The sequence below is a fragment of the Siphateles boraxobius genome, unplaced genomic scaffold, assembly GCF_051911475.1.
Source record: "Siphateles boraxobius isolate OS27281-9 unplaced genomic scaffold, OSU_SipBor_1 21, whole genome shotgun sequence".
Classification (NCBI taxonomy): domain Eukaryota; kingdom Metazoa; phylum Chordata; class Actinopteri; order Cypriniformes; family Leuciscidae; genus Siphateles; species Siphateles boraxobius.
In genome coordinates, this window is record NW_027508822.1 from 3,004,634 (window position 1) to 3,023,876 (window position 19,243).

At 37.4% G+C, this 19,243-nt stretch overlaps 2 protein-coding genes across 4 annotated transcripts in view; one reads left to right on the forward strand and one right to left on the reverse strand.

Annotated features, from left to right (window-relative positions):
* LOC143746107 (uncharacterized) overlaps positions 1–13,217 on the forward strand; it is a 31,503-nt gene extending 18,286 nt beyond the window's left edge. Inside the window, exons 1-2 of one of the 3 annotated variants that reach the window (XM_077237868.1) lie at positions 6,252–7,329; positions 12,071–13,217. In XM_077237868.1, the coding sequence (XP_077093983.1) occupies positions 6,440–7,329; positions 12,071–12,170 (990 nt within the window). In that variant the 5' untranslated portion in view covers positions 6,252–6,439 and the 3' untranslated portion in view covers positions 12,171–13,217. Of the gene's footprint in view, positions 1–6,251; positions 7,330–12,070 lie in introns of those variants that run through there. The other 2 variants (XM_077237870.1, XM_077237869.1) reach the window with 2 other exon arrangements.
* LOC143746062 (uncharacterized) overlaps positions 1–19,243 on the reverse strand; it is a 70,619-nt gene that overhangs the window by 27,350 nt on the left and 24,026 nt on the right. The window lies entirely within an intron of this gene.

The following is a 19,243-nucleotide window of genomic DNA, read 5'->3' on the forward strand; positions in this document are numbered from 1 at the left end:
AGGGTTTGGTAAAAACTGTTCAGTTCATTCATTCACACACAGACGCGATTCATATTTAAACAGTCTTTTTGCGGTTTACATACACTATGATATCGCGATTAGAACAATAATAATTAGAAACTTCAGATGGATCCGTTGCTCCTCGCAATGAAAATAAACCAGCACATGTTCTGAGGTAAATGTCTCAGGATTATTCCTCACACAGCCTCGTAAGACGAAACAGTACATCAATCTGATGATTACATTTGTTGTGTTATCGCATTTATGAGGGGCGTTGACACTTTGCATGTGTAGCTTCAGATCATTTGCGTGTGAATACCGCGCGCTCTCCGTGGGCGTGTCACATTAGCAGAATAATGAGCTGAGAGAACGATAATGAGATCAGCTGACACCTCTCTCTTTTTTTATAGATTACATAAACAGAGAATATTTATTTTAGTTTTGAATTAGATATTTTAAAAGTACAAACTTAAATGATTATAAAGATATATTGCTCATGCTTGTGTGAACAGTATTCACTGAGCTTTGTTTAAGTTTAGAGACGTGCTCAAGAAAAAAAGTTAACGGAGACAGAGAGGCAGAAAGCACACCCTGTTTATTTTCTTCATTTTACAAAAGCACACGGTTTTGATGTTAATGTGAGTGTACACAAAAAAAGAAGACCCTCTATAGTTTATAATCATGTATTGATTTTATTATATGACCAAAAATGACAGAGTATTTTAAGTCTATGTTGCTGCTATGTGGGAAAAAAACAGCAAAACGCGCCGGCGCGTTTCTGGACCTCAGAGGGTTAAAAGCACTCGAGAAATCCACAATAACCAGTCTGATGAATGACCTGGGCTATTAAAGATGGGAATAAGTGCCATGCAGCAGTGTTAGTATGGCATCATCCACACCTCTGTGCCATTTGTATGCAAACTGAAGGGGGTCAATGTGCAAACTGACCTCCTCCTGAAGCTGGGCAAGAACAAGCCCTTCAAAGCCTTTCATTACCAAAGATGTTAACCCCCCAGGCCGGTAGTCATTGTTGCAGGTGGGATTGCTCTTTTCGGCTATTGGACCAATGACTGGAGATTTCCAGATTGATGGGATTGAATGTTCTGAGAGAGAGCGGTTGAACAGATAGCATAAAACACCTGCCAGCTGGCTGCAGCAGACCTTTAGCAACCGGTCACAGATCTGATTAGGTCCTGGTGCTTTGTTAGTTTTCATCCCCTTCAGCATGAGTTCCACTTCCTCCTGCCGCAACTCCAGATTAGCTTGGGCAGGACTCATAGGAGTGAGCTCAGCTATTAGCTCCTCCCTCTCTTGTGAATTATCAGACTGGTCAAACCTGGAGTAGAATTGGTTAAGGTTCTCCGCCATGTTGACAGTCTGTTGTCCCGGGTAATGCTGAGTTGTTAATGGGGAGGCCAGCCAGTGTTTTAATGCCTCGCCAGGCATCCCTAGCTTTGCCATCCCGAAAGAGTTTCTCAACTCTCTCCTTGTATCCTTTCTTTGCTAATTTTATTTCCTTGTTCAGTCTGTTTTGGATGAGTTTGGACTCAATTATGTTTCCTGATTTGAATGCTATTTTCTTTTCATTAATAGTGGTTTTCAGTGCTTTTATTATCTAGGGTTTATTGTTAGAGAATACCTTCACAGTTTTTTGCAGGACAATCATATCTTCACAGAAGGTGATATAGTGAGTAACCACTTCAGTGGCTTCCTCAAGGCTACTCCCCTGAGTCAACCACTCCCGGTCTGTGCTGTCAAAGCAGCCCTGTAGAGACTCAGCCACATTTTCATCCCACCTTTTCACCTGCTTCTTTGTCACTCCCTCTCTCTGCAGTTTTGTACCGTAAGCAGGGATCAGATGGATCACGTTATGATCTGCAGTGCTAAGAGGTGTTTTTTTGTATGCTTTTTATGCATTCTTTACAGTCCCATAACAGAGGTCAATTGTTTTGTCACCTCTGGTGGCGCATGTCACATATTGTTGATAGTTTGGAAGTGTCTTTTTTAGCCTGCAGCCATTAAAATCCCCTAAAATGCGAACGGGGGACTCTGGGGTAGGGTTGGGTACCGAAACGCGGTGCCAATAGGGAACCGGTTCCGACGTAAACGGTAGTAACCAGACCGAATTAGAACGAAAAATTCGGTGCCTGATTTCGGTGCCTGACTCTCTGTCTTGCATGCGCTTCATGAGGCACTTTCCTTTTCCGCTCTTTCCCTCTCCGCCGTGGGCGCGCTATACGGCTTGGAGCACAGTCTCTTCTCTCTCGCATGCGCGCTCTTGCTCGCTCGCTCACTCTTGATTCCGGGAGATTTTAACTAATTTGCGGGCATCAGTGTAAAATTACGTGTCAGAACGCGTATCTCTGTGCCGATTGTCTGAAGCCCATATAGAATCGCGCCAATTCGTTGGCTGATGGCGCGGGCGCCAACTCGACGCTCGCGCGCACCATAATCTGCTCCTCAGATTTCTCTGCCGAAAAAGGAAGCTTGTCGGCAGCGCGAGGACCTTGGCAGCGAACGCAGCGTCTCGTTCCCTATTCAGAGAACATAGGTTACAGCAGTAACCAGAGACGTTCTCTTTCATAGGTTTACTCAAAGCTGCGTAGCTGAGACGCAGTGGGAACGAAATACCAAACTCGCCAAGCTAAGCGCTGCGTAACTAGTACAACGACCAGATAACTTACATGACTGGATCAAGCAGACAAAACATGGGAACCTGGAGCCATGTCGGCATTAGATTACCGTGGTAGTAATCTCTATTAATCTCCAGTATTATTACATTGTTTGATACAATATTGTTTTATTTGATATTATGTAAATGTTATTTTTTATTTTTTATTGGTTTATTTATTATTATCATATGTTCTATTTATTTTGTTTAAAGATTTAAGTTAATATTGTGTCCAGTTTGGCCCCGTAAATAAAATGGTATTATTTTTTGACAAAGTGTGTGCGGTTTCGTTTTAACCTGTTAACCTTCAAGGCCACTTTTGAAAAATCCCCAGAAATGGCATACCCAAACTTAAACAGATACAGTTCATGAACCCTTTGCACTAAAAGCACAAGTATGATCTCATTTGAAAGCTGACACCTAGTAGTTTATTGTAAATGTAGAAATAATTATTGTCATAATGAAAAAAAAATGTTTAAATAGCTTCAAAGTTTTGTAAAGTTATTAGAAATTTACTTTTATGAAACATCTTCATAAAAATAAAATTGAAGTTGGCCCTGGAGCAATCTAGAAATGCACTGCAGCTAAAGCCATATGTGTGACCATTTTATATTTAAAATCTGAAAATGATAAGTCTAAAACTCTGTATTTAGTTAAATGTTTTTCAAGATCATGTCAAATTACTTTATTTTGATTAGACTCTAAAATACAAACTGATGTTTAGTCATCTTCTGAGTCATCTAATCAGTCTATTGTCTCTATTATTTTGTGGTGCAAACGAGCCCCATTCAGAGTCAGTCTCTCCTTGCACACATTTACACCTCTCCAGACTGGTTATGGCTCTAAATATGCATTTCTTTTGTCTGCATTATAGCTACTAACGACTGGCTATTCACAGGCTATTCATAGGGTTTCAAACCCTAATTTCTTTTATCAAAGTTCTCACTAAATATTTGAAACTGGTATCAAATGCACTGAAACATTTCAGTAAGCATTCCTATTTAGAAAAAAATCATAAAACAATAACTGCTGGTGGCAGGTGCACCTGGGCTAGCTAGCATGTTAGCTTAGCACACCATCAATACACGACCATTTATGAGATTAAAACCATGTTTGTGCTCCAAACTTACTTTATAACGCAAATCGAGTGTTTTAAATAATCTTCTGTGATCTAATTTGGCTTCAGATAAAAAAAAATCCGACAGAAAATGTATTATTTATAGTGTTCTGCACGATGATGAAATCTATATCGATTAGCATTACATTATAAATATAATCTATTATTATGAAATACCTGGCATGGTTTGAAGAACACAGGTAACTCAAATATCATTGCAATCATGTTTATTGTCTTCAAAACATCTTTATCTGCATGTTACAGCGATCTCTGTCAGCTACTTTCTGTATCAGTGACGTCCTGGAATGTCACATGACTATGGGTCTTCTTCGTGATCCATATATGGACTGTTATTGTGCATATAGCGCCCTCAGGCTATTGGTATGAATTGAAAACATAGCACATCTCAGTAAGAAGCGATCATAATGATTACATCGACGCATTTGGGTATAAATTCAACAAATATTATTCCTGTCTATAGAAATATGATGTGAATCTATGAGAATATATCAATATTTCTCCAAGTCTGCACATTTTTGAGCTAAAGCCCTGAGGGACGATGTTTTGTGAATCGCTGTCATGACGACAGCTTGGAGTGTTTTTTATGAATGGACCAGCTGACGCTCATAATTCATATTAAAGGTATCGACTCATTTTTTCATTTCATAACTCCTGACACAAATTAAGACATAACTGTCACTATAAGTTTCTCAGAATACAATAGTGGTCAAATACTGAATCTTGAGTATTATATCTTTTTAATGATGTATAGTTTGTCAAGGTATAACATTAAATCTGATAGTAAATTTGAACTAAATAAAAAAAAAAAACGCTTCAGTGCGCCGACGCTCTGGAAACGGTTAACAGGTTAAACTAAACATTTCCTATTTGACAGTTTTTTTAGGTCATAAATGTTAAATGAATCACAAAAATAATCAGGCAAACTAATAAACTTTTGTCTATTTTCGCTATTTTGAACTGAAAATAGACCACTATGTGACGTGACTCATGTAATGTAACCTTAGCCTAATAATTAGTTTGCTGTCATTGTGAGGGGACAAGACACATTAACCAGGGTACCTGCGGGATCTTAAAAGCATTGAAAAATAATCTCAAATTAAGGCCTTTACAAGCCTTGAACTTGGTATACAAAGTCTTGGATTTCGTTACAAAAGTATTATATATATATTTTTTTTTATTACTAGGATTTACTAGAATTAAGTTCAACTACGAGAAGCGTAGTTTGTCGTCTGAAATAGGAAAGTTTCAGTTTAATCCGCTGTGGCCACAAATGCCAGAATTCAATAATTTAACCCCCTAATCAGAGCTTTTCTGTTAAAAGAACTTGTTTTCTACCCGATCTTTTCAATAGTAGCTGGCAACCATGCACGCGCGCTCTCTACACTGCTCAAGACGCGCGGATGATCTGAAAACACAGACAAGCTGGAGTTCAGCAATCTTCATTTGAGATTTTCAACTTAAATTGAAGTGTCATTCAGTCGGTCTATGTTCTGTCAAGAGCCGCTTGCGCGGTTTGTGCGAAAAAATGCAGGTATGATATCCAGCAGTGTTTTTAATGTTGATGCAATGTTTCCCGAATATCCACACGATTTCAAATGTGACATTGATTCTATACAACAGTTAAAAAACAAAACAAAAGGGTAACATTAAGTGATTTACTACATTTAAAACAATATAGTCAGGCTTATTGCTCTATTTTGCAACGAAATCTGTGGCTTTGAACGAATCGTGAAATTCAATGAATGACTCTGACACACATAAAGACAATGAATTACCGCCACCTACTGGCGATTTTAATACAATATTTTTATTAATATTAAACGATTTTTAACATTGCCTATTTATTGAACATTGTTTTATTTAATGAATTATTTATTTTTTAAAGGAATTACAAAGGTAAAAAAATGAAATGGAAAAATTGATTAAAGGGGGCAAATATTGTCCCTTTATGGAAAAGGTGTGACTGCAGTCTAAGTGGAAGAGGGGTACGGCACTCTAAAAAATTGGAGAACCACGGATAACATTACTATCAGATGTAATGTTATTACCTTGACAAACTAAAAAGATATAAGACTCAAGTTTCAGTATTTGTCTTAATTTGTGTCAGGAGTGTTGCAATTTCCTCCTGGACCCCCGACGACCCCCATACACAATATTGATCAAATATATTTAATAGTTCTTGCTAAAGAAACATGGGATTCGTGCCTATAATGTTTTAAAAATAATAATTTGAAGATAAATTTACCTCATTCATGGAAAGTTTAAGGACATATAATCAATTAAAAAAAAGGCATCAAATTATGATAATATTTTATAACAGTTGTCTTCTACCATTACATCAGGCCTCACTTTCATGTCCTTTCACTTTATATTTCTCTCTTTTAATTATTTTAATGTACTGAAAATTAAATGTAATATTTGTTTCTTTCATGTAAGACCTGATGGAAGAGAGCGAGGAGAATGAAGAACTGAGTGAAGTGAAGGAGGAACATCATGTCAAACCTGGAGGAAAACCTTTGAGTCACTCAAAGACTAAACAGACATTTTTAAAGAAAAGAAGAACCAATAAATCTTTCACCTGCACTCATTGTGGGAAGAGTTTCATAACCAAACAACATCTTGAGCGTCACATGATGATCCACACCGGAGAGAAGCCGTTCACATGTGATCAATGCGGGAAGAGTTTCACACAAATAACAACTCGTAATCAACACATGAAAATCCACACCGGAGAGAAGCCGTTCACATGTGATCAGTGCGGGAAGAGTTTCACACAAATAACAAATCATAATCAACACATGAGGATCCACACTGGAGAGAAGCCGTTCACATGTGATCAGTGTGGAAAAAGTTTCATAACCAAATATAGTCTTGATGTTCACATGAGAGTTCATACTGGAGAGAAGCCGTTCACATGTGAACAGTGCGGGAAGAGTTTCACACAAATAACAAATCTTAATCAACACATGATGGTCCACACCGGAGAGAAGCTGTTCTCATGTGATCAGTGCGGCAAAACATTTCTTAGTGCATCAACCCTTAAGACACACCTGACAGTTCATACGAAGGAGAAGCCGCATTCATGTTCTGTGTGTGGAAAGAGTTTTTCACTGCTGCATCATTTGCATAGACATGAGAAAACTCACACTGGTGTGAGAGAGTACATGTGCTTTGAATGTGAGAAGACTTTTACTACAGGGAGCGATTTAAAACAACACCAGAGAATTCACACTGGAGAAAAACCTTACAAGTGTTCACACTGTGACAAGAGATTCAGTCATTCATCACATCTGAAAACACATGAGAGGATCCACACTGGAGAAAAACCTTACAAGTGTTCACACTGTGACAAGAGATTCAGTCTGTCATCAAATCTGAAAACACACGAGAGGATCCACACTGGAGAGAAGCCGCACACGTGTGATCAGTGTGGAAAGAGTTTCTCTATTAAAACTCACCTGAAGCGACACATGAAGATCCACACAGTGGAGAAACCACTTAAACACAGTCTGAGATCACGGTAGGTAGTTTATTTTCATGTGCTGAGCAACAAAGTCTCTTCTGTGTAAGTTAGCCACACATTACTCTATAGCCAAATCTCTCCTCTCCACCTATAGCCGGTGTGTGGTGAACACGGGAGACTTTGTTGTGTGGAACAAGTTTCTCTTTTAAAACTCACCTGAAGATACACATGAAGATCCATGTGCAACCCCTTCACTGATTCGTTCTTTCGACCCTCCCTAAAAGGACCACACAGAGACGAAGGCAAGACGAACGAACACCCATCACGTGTTTACTGGGAATATGTGAAATGACACCAAACAAACATGAAATACAGCTCATCCGGTCATGTAACATTCACCTCAACAGCTTGCATAAAACTCTTTCACCAATTCAACAAAAATAAATCACTTTTTTTTCATAATTAAGAGCTGAGTTTCTTTTCTTTTTTTCTGAACACAGAAAACGTAACATCATACAAACATTAGTACATCATACCTAGGAATATGTGAAATGACACCAAACAGACATGAAATACAGCTCATCCGGTCATGTAACTGTCAAAAATAAATATTAATTAAGTTACATGTGAAAATAAACAACGAGAAATACAACCCACATAGCAACATTGTGTCGGCCCAGAGCCGGCCCAAGTCTGGCACTTGTGGAATGCGGATCTGGCCCACATACAGCGTTGAATGACGGCCCTTGGGTGGCCCACTCCTGTTTGCCAGATCTGGGCCACAAGCAGGCCATAGCAATGCCACATGTCAGCCAAGAGCAAAGAAATACACCAGAACTGGACCTTATCTGAGCCACAAAATCTGTGTATATTAAATATGAAGTAATTGCAGCCTTAATAAAGCCTGTTAACAAGCAGAATCAGTGAAGGAAAGAAGAGAACAGAAAAAGAGACGAGCAGAAACAGAAGAACTACAACTTACTTCAGACACAGTCTTAGATGGAATCCACTGAAGAGAAAAGAAGACATTAAATCTGTGAAGATCTCAGCAGAGGAGTAATAAACAACTCCACAAACAGGATTACCAGCTTCACTTATTACTAACCAGACTCACTTTATTTCTGTCAGACGTCTGCAGGAGTTTTGAGAATTATCAGAGGCTTAACTCTGTTTAATTTGAAGTTACCATGACAGTTATCAGCGTTTCCATTAGTTGGTCTATTAACTCTTATTATGGCTTTTGTCTTTTTTGGCTGCTGTGACAGTGTGTGTGTCAAATACATTTGCAGCAGTAAAGAAAGCTAAAGTGAAATGAGATCAGGTGATGATGGCTTCCTGTTGATGGTTTTATAATCGTCATTAAATAGACTGATTCACTGATGTATTTCGACTCTAACAAATGTGTTGTACCATTTATATATTCATATCTTAAACCCTGTGTTTCTGCCACATGAGATTTGGCCAAATTACAACAATCAGTTAGAAGATTTTAACAAAAACGAGGACAAAAATCCAATCTATCAATAACACACACAGACATCAACAATCAGCGTATGAATCTAAACAATGGTGATAATCAAAAGTACAATGCATGCTGGGTACCAGCATAGTACAAAACTCCCAGCATGCATTGCAACATGAATAAATTATGCAGGTGAATTGTCCTATTATTTAGTTTAATTCGAAATATTTGCTTTTATTTTTTGCTGTTGTTTTTGTTGCAAGCTTTTTAGTGATGTTTTGAATTGATCTGTTTCCCTAAATATTATTGTCACCATTGTTGAGATTCATATGCTGATTTTTGATGTCTGTGTGTGTCATGGCAGATTAGTGTTTTGTGCTCGTTGTTAAAATCTTCTAACTGATTTTTGTAATAGTGCTGGATCTCATGCTGTAACAGTGGTTGTGATATGAATATATAAATGGAACAACACAATTGTTAGATTCAAAAGACATCAGTGATTCAGTCTATTTCATGATGATTATAAAACCATCAACAGGAAACCATCATCACCTGATTTCAGTTCACTTAAGCTTTCTTTGCTGCTGCAAATGTGCTTAACATACACACTGTTACAGCAGGCAAAAAAGACAAAAGCCATAATAAGAGTTAATAGACCAACTAAATTTAACAAATATTTTAGGATTATTCTACAACATGAAAAAACAACACAAATTAACTCTCTGGCAGCAGGTGGCGATCATGACAGAGTAAATGGTCACATTTTGCGACTTTTTTTTCCTGCCGGTGCGAGAGCTGCCATTTTCTGCCGCATACGAGAAACATCACACGGCAAACAAAACCACAGTAAAAAAACAGTTTATCAGCTCGGAGCAATACTAGACAGCGGTTTACTCGTGGGCCGATAATTTAAATTTTTGGGTGAACTATCCCTTTAATTCAGTATTAATCGAGCGCCGCGTTATTTCAGACAGGCCACGTAGGCATAGGCTGGACGTATAGACGTCTAGGGATTACCGCTACGTCTTGTAACGACTGAGACAAATCAGACAAAAGTATTTGTTACAGTTAACAAATAATATTTAAAACTCACTCTGGGATGTGTTGTCCCATCCCCCCAACAAGGGCAAGAAGGTGTTAGTTACAATGACTACGATCAGATAAGTTGGTTTTATTGCTGTTAAGAATGTGGTCAGGGCCCCTGCCATAGAACCTACAGACATTAAAGCAGACTTTCCTGCATTCATTTATCGACAAACTGATCTATAAATGAACATGCATCCCAGAACATTTTGTGAATGATTTATTGTCTGAAAGGAACAATGGTGCACATTCTGGCCGGGTGAAAGAGCCTCCTGTTGGCTCTGGCACAAGAGAGAGGACACAAGCTGGAAGCCTGGAGGAGAGGGGCAGTGACCTGGCCAGTCGGAAATGCACTCACTCTGTGTGTGCGGGTTGCGGAGAATAAAACGATTCGCGGGACTCTCGCAAACTAGAAATATCTATGAATAAAATGTATAAAAACTAATACATTTTTGTACATTTCAAAATAGAAACGATTTACAGGCCAGAGTTTCTTTTTATAACATGTTTGCACTTTGCAGCGTTGAGCGATTTAGCCAATCACAGACATATGTGTTGATTTCTTGAACGCAAAGGCCAATCAGAAGCATTTCAGATAGACTCCCCTCACCGCTCAAAATGGACTTTTTGTTCAGAGCTGAATTCTGTATGCCTGCAAATCCTCTAATTATAACAAACAAAGTGTATATATTATGAAAGATTTATTGTGCAGTCAGCTTCATTGATAATAACAGAGATGTGTGAGATCGCGATGAACTGATGTCAGCTTTTTAGGAATTAAGGGAGCGCACTTTGCGCGCATTCAGTCATATCATGCCAAACCATGCACGCAGTATCTGCTTGCTTTTATATTATAACAGTGGTTTGTGTGTGCAAACTCTCTGTGCATTGTTCATTTTGTCTATGGTGATTCTGTGGTGATTTGTCTCTTGTAATTCGAGTCCAACCTCTAAAGTTCTTCTGAGGATAAAGAGCGCAAAGCCATGGTTGTGGTGGTGCTCGTGCTCGTTATCTGCTTCCCGCTCTCCAGTCTATTTGAAAATGCAGTAACAGCTGCAGCGGCCTTGGTCAATCAGTTTCATGTTGCTATGCCTAACTGTGCGTTCACACCGGACGCGAATAGCGCGTCAAATTCGCATCTACCGCGTCTAGTTTGACGCTTGACCACTTTGTGTTAATTAGCGCGTCAAGAGTGAAACTGACACGTGTAAAAACAAAAGTTTGAAGCGAAATTTACGCACATCACGCACGTCAGAGGCGAAAGTTTCAAAAGTTCCGAACCCCGTAGGCGGCCATCTTTTTACAAGATGTCTGTTGTTGATGGGTAATTTATCGAGAGAGTCACCGCTCTGTATTTGCTCTGGAGAGCAGAACAGCGACGTAGGGAGATTATTTTCTTGTCCTCCCATCATGCAGTAGAAAGAGCCCAGATTATGTCACTTCCTGAGTGTCTCAGGTTTAAGAAATGCTCTGTTTTTAAAATGAGGAAAATCTTTTATTTTATTTTACCAGGATAGTCCCATTCAGATATAAAAAGTATTCTTCCAGGGAGTCCTGGCCAAAATGACAGCAAAAAAAGTTTCACATAAACAACATACAAACATAAAACTAAAAATATTACATAAAATTTTACCCAGCACTCATAAAATGACAGAACAAAAGCTACTTAACAAAACATGCACAGGTTTCCTTTAAATTGGTCCATGTCAGAAGTAACAGGTTGAGTGAAACATGTAGGACACAGATAAATTGGTAAATCTTTATAATTACCGAAAGTTATGCTGTGAATTCATAATTACGTGTACTTTGCGGGCTGTAATCTAGAGTACCTGTAAAGTCCTTATGTGTAAGTATAAGTACAATGTGTAACATTTAGGGAATAAAGAGGGAACAACCAGGAGAATTGACAAATTATTTTTAAACTTGAACTACAACACAGGGAAATTCACTTGATCTTGTGTTTCTGGTGTCCCTCATTCACATGCGTATGAATGGAAGTCAGTGGAACAATAACAGTCTAGTGTGACCGGTCCTCTGTAGTTAAAAAGCCTTTAGTTTAATAAATACAGAAGCATGGAAATAATTTATGTTTTAAAAGTAATAATTGGAAGATCAATGTACCTCATTCATGGAAGGTTTCAGGGATAATCATTTATAAAAATACATCAAAATGATCATAATATTTAAAAACAGTTGTCTATTACTGAATTATTTTGATGTACTGAAAATAAAAATGAATTTCTATCATTTCAGACCTGATGGAAGTGAAAGAGGAGAGAGAAGAACTGAGAGAAGTGGAGGAGGAACATCATGTCAAACCTGGAGAAAAACCTTTGAGTCGCTCAAAGACTAAAAAGACATTTTTAAAGAAAAGAAGAACCAATAAATCTTTCTCCTGCACTCAGTGTGGAAAGAGTTTTACAACCAAACAAAGTCTTGATATTCACATGAGAATCCACACCGGAGAGAAGCCGTTCTCATGCGATCAGTGCGGGAAGAGTTTCACACAAAAACAACATCTTAATCTTCACATGAGGATCCACACTGGAGAAAAGCCGCACGCATGCGATCAGTGTGGGAAGAGTTTCACAAATTCAGCTTACCTTAAGATTCACATGAGGATCCACACCGGAGAGAAGCCGTTCACATGTGATCAATGCGGGAATACATTTCTTAGGGCATCAGACCTGAAGATACACCTGACAGTTCATACGAAGGAGAAGCCACATTCATGTTCTGTGTGTGGAAAGAGTTTTTCACAGCTGTATAGTTTACATAAACATCAGAAAATTCACACTGGTGTGAGAGAGTACATGTGCTTTGAGTGTGAGAAGACTTTTATTTCAGCAAGCCATTTAAAACGGCACCAGATTATTCACACTGGAGAAAAACCTTACATGTGTTCACACTGCGACAAGAGATTCAGTCGTTCAGCAGATCTGAAAAGACATGAGAGGATCCACACTGGAGAAAAGTCACACACGTGTGATCAGTGTGGGAAGAGTTTCGCTTTCAAACGCTACCTGGAGAAACACATGAAGATCCACACAGTGGAGAAACCACTTAGGCTGCGTTTACACTGCAAGTCTTAATGCACAGATCTTTGTTTTTACATTTACTATATTTGTAATTCACAAAATTTGCAATAAGGTTTCATTTGTTAACATTAGTGGAAATATTAACACGCAATGAACAATACATTTCTTACATAATGTTATCTTTGGAAAAGTTAGTTAATACAAATACAGTTTTGTTCATTGTTTGTTTTTCATGTATCATTAGTATTTCAGAGAGTTTTACACCAGCAGCCACACACATTTCATTCATTATTTTCATGACTCTTTGATTCATCTTTTTTTTCTGACAGAAATATCAAAGTGAATAAAGTGTATTGAACAAACACTCTTATGATTGTAGCCATGTTTCTCTAAGCTTGATAATGTCTTGTTTTACGGTGGGAAATTTGACGCCCTTACCTTATTTGTATTATTCTCAGTTTAAGTAAGTCAAATCTGTAAGTCAAATATGTCATATCTAACCTAAATTATAAGCACTTTAACATATATACAACTGGACAAAATATTTCTCTGTGGTCTGATTTTGTTATTAAAATTTAAGTCAGTTTATTAATAATAAAGCCGTTGACGCATGCTTTTCATATTTTAAAGCAACACTAAAGAACATTTTTTTCCTTAAAATAATGTTTCCAAAATCATATCAGTGGTTCATTGTAAGGATGGATTTCTCCTAAGACTGAATTCAAGAATTTGAATCTGCAATGAAACAATAAAAGTCAATAATCTGAAGAAGGGATCTAAGGGACAGAGAGCACAACACAACTGTCCCGATCACAACTCTGGCCCATGCTGTTCCTGACTCTGCACACAGGACCACTTGGGTCACGAGAAAGGGTCCAACGAAAGCTGAATAAATATTTGGGTGCTACATGTTTATTGTTCTTTTGTTTCACTTGGGTATTTAAAGGGAATTGGCAAACCACTCAAGGAAGCCTCTGTAAACAGAACAGTTGCTGTGTGTCTCAGGTATGCTGACTCTCTGAAACTATTTTTGATATTGCATTTTTAATGATGTCTCTATTATATACTGATCAGTTATGTACTATGTATTCTTTTCAATTCTTTTTACTTGATGTTTAATCCTGCCTGGCAAAATTGAATGTTAACCTTGATTTATTCAGCATTTTTCCAAAATCATTATTCGTAGTAGATTAATGCGTAGTCTGGTGTTTCCACAAATCTCCAGGATAGATCAAACCGAAGGCACTAATGAATGGAGCATGGAGCACATCATTAAGGAGACCTTCTGATTTCTGACTATCACTGTCTTGGCACGCTACAAGCTCGCAACTATTAAAAACGCACATCCGTGAACGCACATTCACGCTGTGTCGTCTCAAAGCGACACCGGGTCCTTAATAAACGAATATTTGAAATTATGAGATGCCCAGAAAAATCCGTGGTCTAAATTAAATCACAGCTAATCTGAGGATCAGCTGTTAAGATAGAAAATGTGTAAAAACAACAACGGTCAGCATTAAAAATAGAAATCAACTGTTTAATAAATTAAAGTGATTTTTCCAGAAACGCCCGAAAAGACATACATGCTGAATTCCTTCGACCACAACATTGAATTTTGTTTTTGTGCCAATGGGTGGAGCTTACAAAAGTGGTTACCAGCCCTCCATGATCTCCCAGTCTCAGGCGAGTGACGTCATTCGGAGCTTCTCCTTCTCTTTCTCCAGCTACTGTGTACTATGTGTAGTATATTATCACATCGTTATTTCATTTAAAACAGGGTAAGTGTATGGGGAGCATATTTTCACATTTTAAATGAATCAATTATCACATTTGATATAACAAGTAAAAATTACATTCATGAAAATTACATAATAAAATTATAAGTTATGAGTACTGTATGCTGTACTGTTTTTATTTTTAAAACATTGTGAAAAGTAAAAATTATCATTAAATATTCATCTTTGACCTGTCAAAGCACACCTTTACTTAGTAACTGAAACATTCAGTTATTCTTGTTCAGCTGGCTGACCTTACAAATATATTTGTAATATTTGATTATGTTGCAGTATGTTTTCAGTGTTTGAGTGCGTGCGCCTTAGTTCAATTTGGCTATAAAGCAGCTCTGCAGAAAACAGTGATGTCATCGTCCAGCTCAGTACAATTCTCATTAAAAACTGTCATTGTTCAGCTGAAGTCAGTTCACTGTTGCTTCAGGTCCGATTAAAAACTGTGTAAAGATAATAAATTATGAAGTAGTTACTGTAGTTCCCTTTGGTCTTAAAGTTTGGTCTAAAAAAACGGGAGCCAGCACAAAAATAAATTTAAAAAGCAGGTATAAGACTTGTTAGCACTCCCAGCTAACTTTGTAAAGCTATTACTAATCAGATGTTTCCTTCTGTTCTTTTACAGCAATGGACATTTTTGTTCAACAAAAACTCATCAACTGGAATCTTGAGTGCCTCGTTGAAACTTTTGCTGGTAAATATGTGATAAACAATTTTGAATTTCAAATTCTCTTTCTTTGTAGGTAATCTTTTTTCACAGTTGCATAAAAACTCTTTTTTTCTCTCCCAAAAACAGTTATCACTCCCTTCACTCATGTGCCTGTGGGCACGAAGAGGCTATGATCTGTTTCTGTGCAGGCGGTCTTGCACTGATGTTCCATTGCGCAATACACAATTGGAAGTAGAAAATTAGTCTTTTTTTTACGCAGCATAGTATCAATAAAAGTTGTTTTATGTTTTTTATAGTACAATGACCTCTTGTCTGACAAAAGATCAGGGAAAATTGTATTTCTCAGTTCACGACCCCTTTAAAAGTACTTGCCCCTTTCTTGGTTTAAGGCAGTGGTTCTCAAATGTCCTGGGACACCCCACCATTTTGATGTCTCCCTCATCAGACACACCCAATTTAAGTCTTGCAGTCTGTACTAATGAGCTGATGAGTTAAATCAGGTGTGTTAGATGAGGGAGAGATACAAAATGTGCAATGGTATGGGGTCCCCGGGACTGGTTTGAGAAGCACTGCTTTAAAGGCCATGTTGCAGGTTAACCACCACTGTTGATTAATGGGTACATAAATCACTCAAGATATGTGTATCATTTTTAAAATGTCTCAAAAATGGTCTTAAAGACCATTTTTTTACGTTTCTGGTATAATTTTTTTTTTTTACGCAACTCTGTGATGACGTCACGTTGGGGAGAAGCGGAGGAAAGGGCGCCTCAGCCTAGTGTTAGAACTATGGCGACTGACTGGGATGAGGAAGAGTTGGCAAGAAGAACTAACATGTATTATGGCCCGCAGCCGTATAATTTTGAACCTGCTAGACGTGAGAGGGCAAATGAAGAATTGCCAAGAACTGATGGACGTCAAAGCCAATTGAATGCACGGTCCGAGGAGAAGTGGAGAGTTGGTGAAGTGTCCTGGTGAGTTGCTATCATTTAGCAACGCAGAAATGAACACTGGAGCTAGTCTACAAGCTATGGCAAGCCGTTTTAACTTACGAGCAGCAGTGCACAATAACGACACATATTTTTTTTTACGGTCATTGAATAGCACCGAGTGAAAAATCAACGTTTTCTTTATATCTAGTGGCAGTATATGATCATGACGTTAGTTCAGATAAGTACCGGTAACCTTTGTCATAGTGTCGTAGTACTGGTAAAGTTTGTCTTTGTAATCTAGAAATAGAAATAGCTATTAGGGGTGGAATTATACATGTATTCGTATTGTGTGTGTGTGTGTGTGTGTGTGTGTGAGTGTGAGAGAGAGAGGCGCGGGCGCTATCGAGACAGTGGAAACATAAAAACATCGTCATTTTGTTCATACAGGATATCGTTCAAACTGCAAAGTGTTTACTTATATTTGTGTACACTCGCAATAAAACACAACATTGTGCTTGCACCCAGCACAAACACAGTAGTTCACCATTGTCAATCTACAATCTACTATATATTTCTATCTAGCTGCTAACGTTAGCTATATCTGCTAACGTTATGCTGTCTGCCTATCTCTCTCTATACTTGACTATCTATATATCTAGTCTGTCTATATATCTAGTCTGTCTATATATCTAGTCTGTCTATATATCTAGTCTATCTATATATCTCGTCTATCTATCTCTCTATATCTATGTATTTATCTATAATCTGCGCTATCTGAATACTCTCGTCTACTACTCGTAGCTCTCAACAACGCGGGCAGGGGGCTTAGGTAAATTCTCTCCCCAAGGTGACGTAATGCAATGCATTGTGGGGGAAAGGAGAATCGTTGCAAACCGCTGTAAAATACCTACTTTTTTCGTATTATATTCCGTTTTGTGATACCCAACAACATAAAATACAATGGATAACAGTTTAAATGTTTATTACCAACAAGCAAATTGCACAAATTCGTTGAAAAATTAAACCTGCAACATGGCCTTTAAGGGATATTTCACCCGAAAATGAAAATTCTGTCGTCATTTACTCACCCTTATGTTATTACAAACATGGATGATTTTCTTCTCCTGAACACAAAAGAAGAAATTTTGAAGAATGTTGGTAACAAAACAGTTAACAGTAGCCATTGAGTTTTATAGTACTTTTTTCCTATTATGGAAGTCAGTGGCTACACAGTGGTCAGTGAATGTTTACTGACATTCTTTAAAATGTCTTTTTGTGTTCAGGAAAAAGAAAGAAACTTGTACAGGTTTGGAACAACACGAGGGTGACTAAATGAGGCGAGTAAATTTGCATTTTAAGGTGAACTATCCCTTTAATAACACTAAATGTTTTCAGATTACCAGAGTACATATTTACCTGTTACATATTTCAGCTAAGCTAATTTCAATCATTCTAAGTTGACCTTAATTAGAAATGCACTTTGCTTAATTTAAAAGCTGGTGAACTAACAAGTTCTAATTTGCCATTTATCCCTACTTAGATTCCAAAGGCACACTAGCACTTAAAACCTTGCTTGTCATTCTTCTACAAGATTGGCCACAAAACTTTTCGGCCAGCTATTCAAAAGGCAAGAACCTCATTCATTGATGTACAGTCTGTAAGTAAAACTACAGAGCAGGCTCATTTCTTTACACCTGTTTGTAGGTCTGCACGACAAATCGTTTTAATCGTGATCATGGTTATTGCTGCTTGGATCTGACACGCATTTCGTTTCTCACAACTCTTTAAGTTAATTTAAGACGTTAACTAATTTAAACCTGCTCTTATGAAAACCTAAGACACACTTTTAAAGAATTACCTGTGTCTGATATTGTCATTCCCTCATTTAGTCTGGAACCAACATGGTGCTTTACCTGGACAGGCAGAGAGAAGCGAAACCCTTCCCCTTTGTCTTGGAGCTTGGGATGGCTGGACAGTTTTTTGTGGTGGTGAATGAGCAAGCTCTGGAACAGCTGACTCTCCTCAAGGCTGTGGATGTTTGTTTCAAGGCATTTTATTGCATTGACATTCACTATCTGATACAATGTGCCCCTGTTTGGGAATTTTTGCAGCAGGTAGTTTATGGAATGCCTGGGCCAGAAAAAACAAGCATATGGTTTTTGCGGGCCTCCATTTTGAGGACTAAATGATAGCCATTAATTTAATTGAGCAATATATGTACGTTTTTCTTTCATTTTCGTTTAAAATTTTTGTGAAGAGATCCTTTAGCTATTTATTCATCTTTAACTTAGTGTGAAAACACTGCCTGGTACACAAAATTCAAGTATACCGTTTTCACGTGTCTCTCATTTTTGCTGCACAAGACTAATTGATTGCTTATTTAAATGAATTGCAAGTATGTAAATATGTTTTATTTTATTGTAAAGTTTTGTGTGAAGAGAATCTTTAGCTATTGGCTATTTTACAGTTTATAAAGTTTTTATGTTTTTATTTTGCTACACAGGACTAAATGATTGCAATGTGTATATATATATATATATATATTGTTTGTTTTGAATTTTGAGAATCCTACCATTTTATAATCTTTTAACATACCAACATTTTAGCACAAATGGTTTTATGCTGCAGATGACTAATTGTTGATTAAACATGAATGTATTTATGATTATATTAATTTCTTGGAATAAACACTTTAATTCAATCAATAAACAGTAGTGTTATTATTGTTATTAATATTATTTTTATTTTATTTTTGTTATTAGTATTTTTATTATCTAATATTAATAACCTGTAACATTGGATTGTATGACCCAGCAATGATTTAAAAACAACCCAGCAAATGGGTTAATGTATAAAAAAAACATCCTGCTGGGTCAAAATAACATTTTTATGGAACGTCACACTTCTAATAAAAATCTGAAATGGTACTGCATTTCCTCTGTAAAAAAATCCAACAACATTGATTCACAGTGTAGAATATTTGATTTAGTATTTTACATCAATGA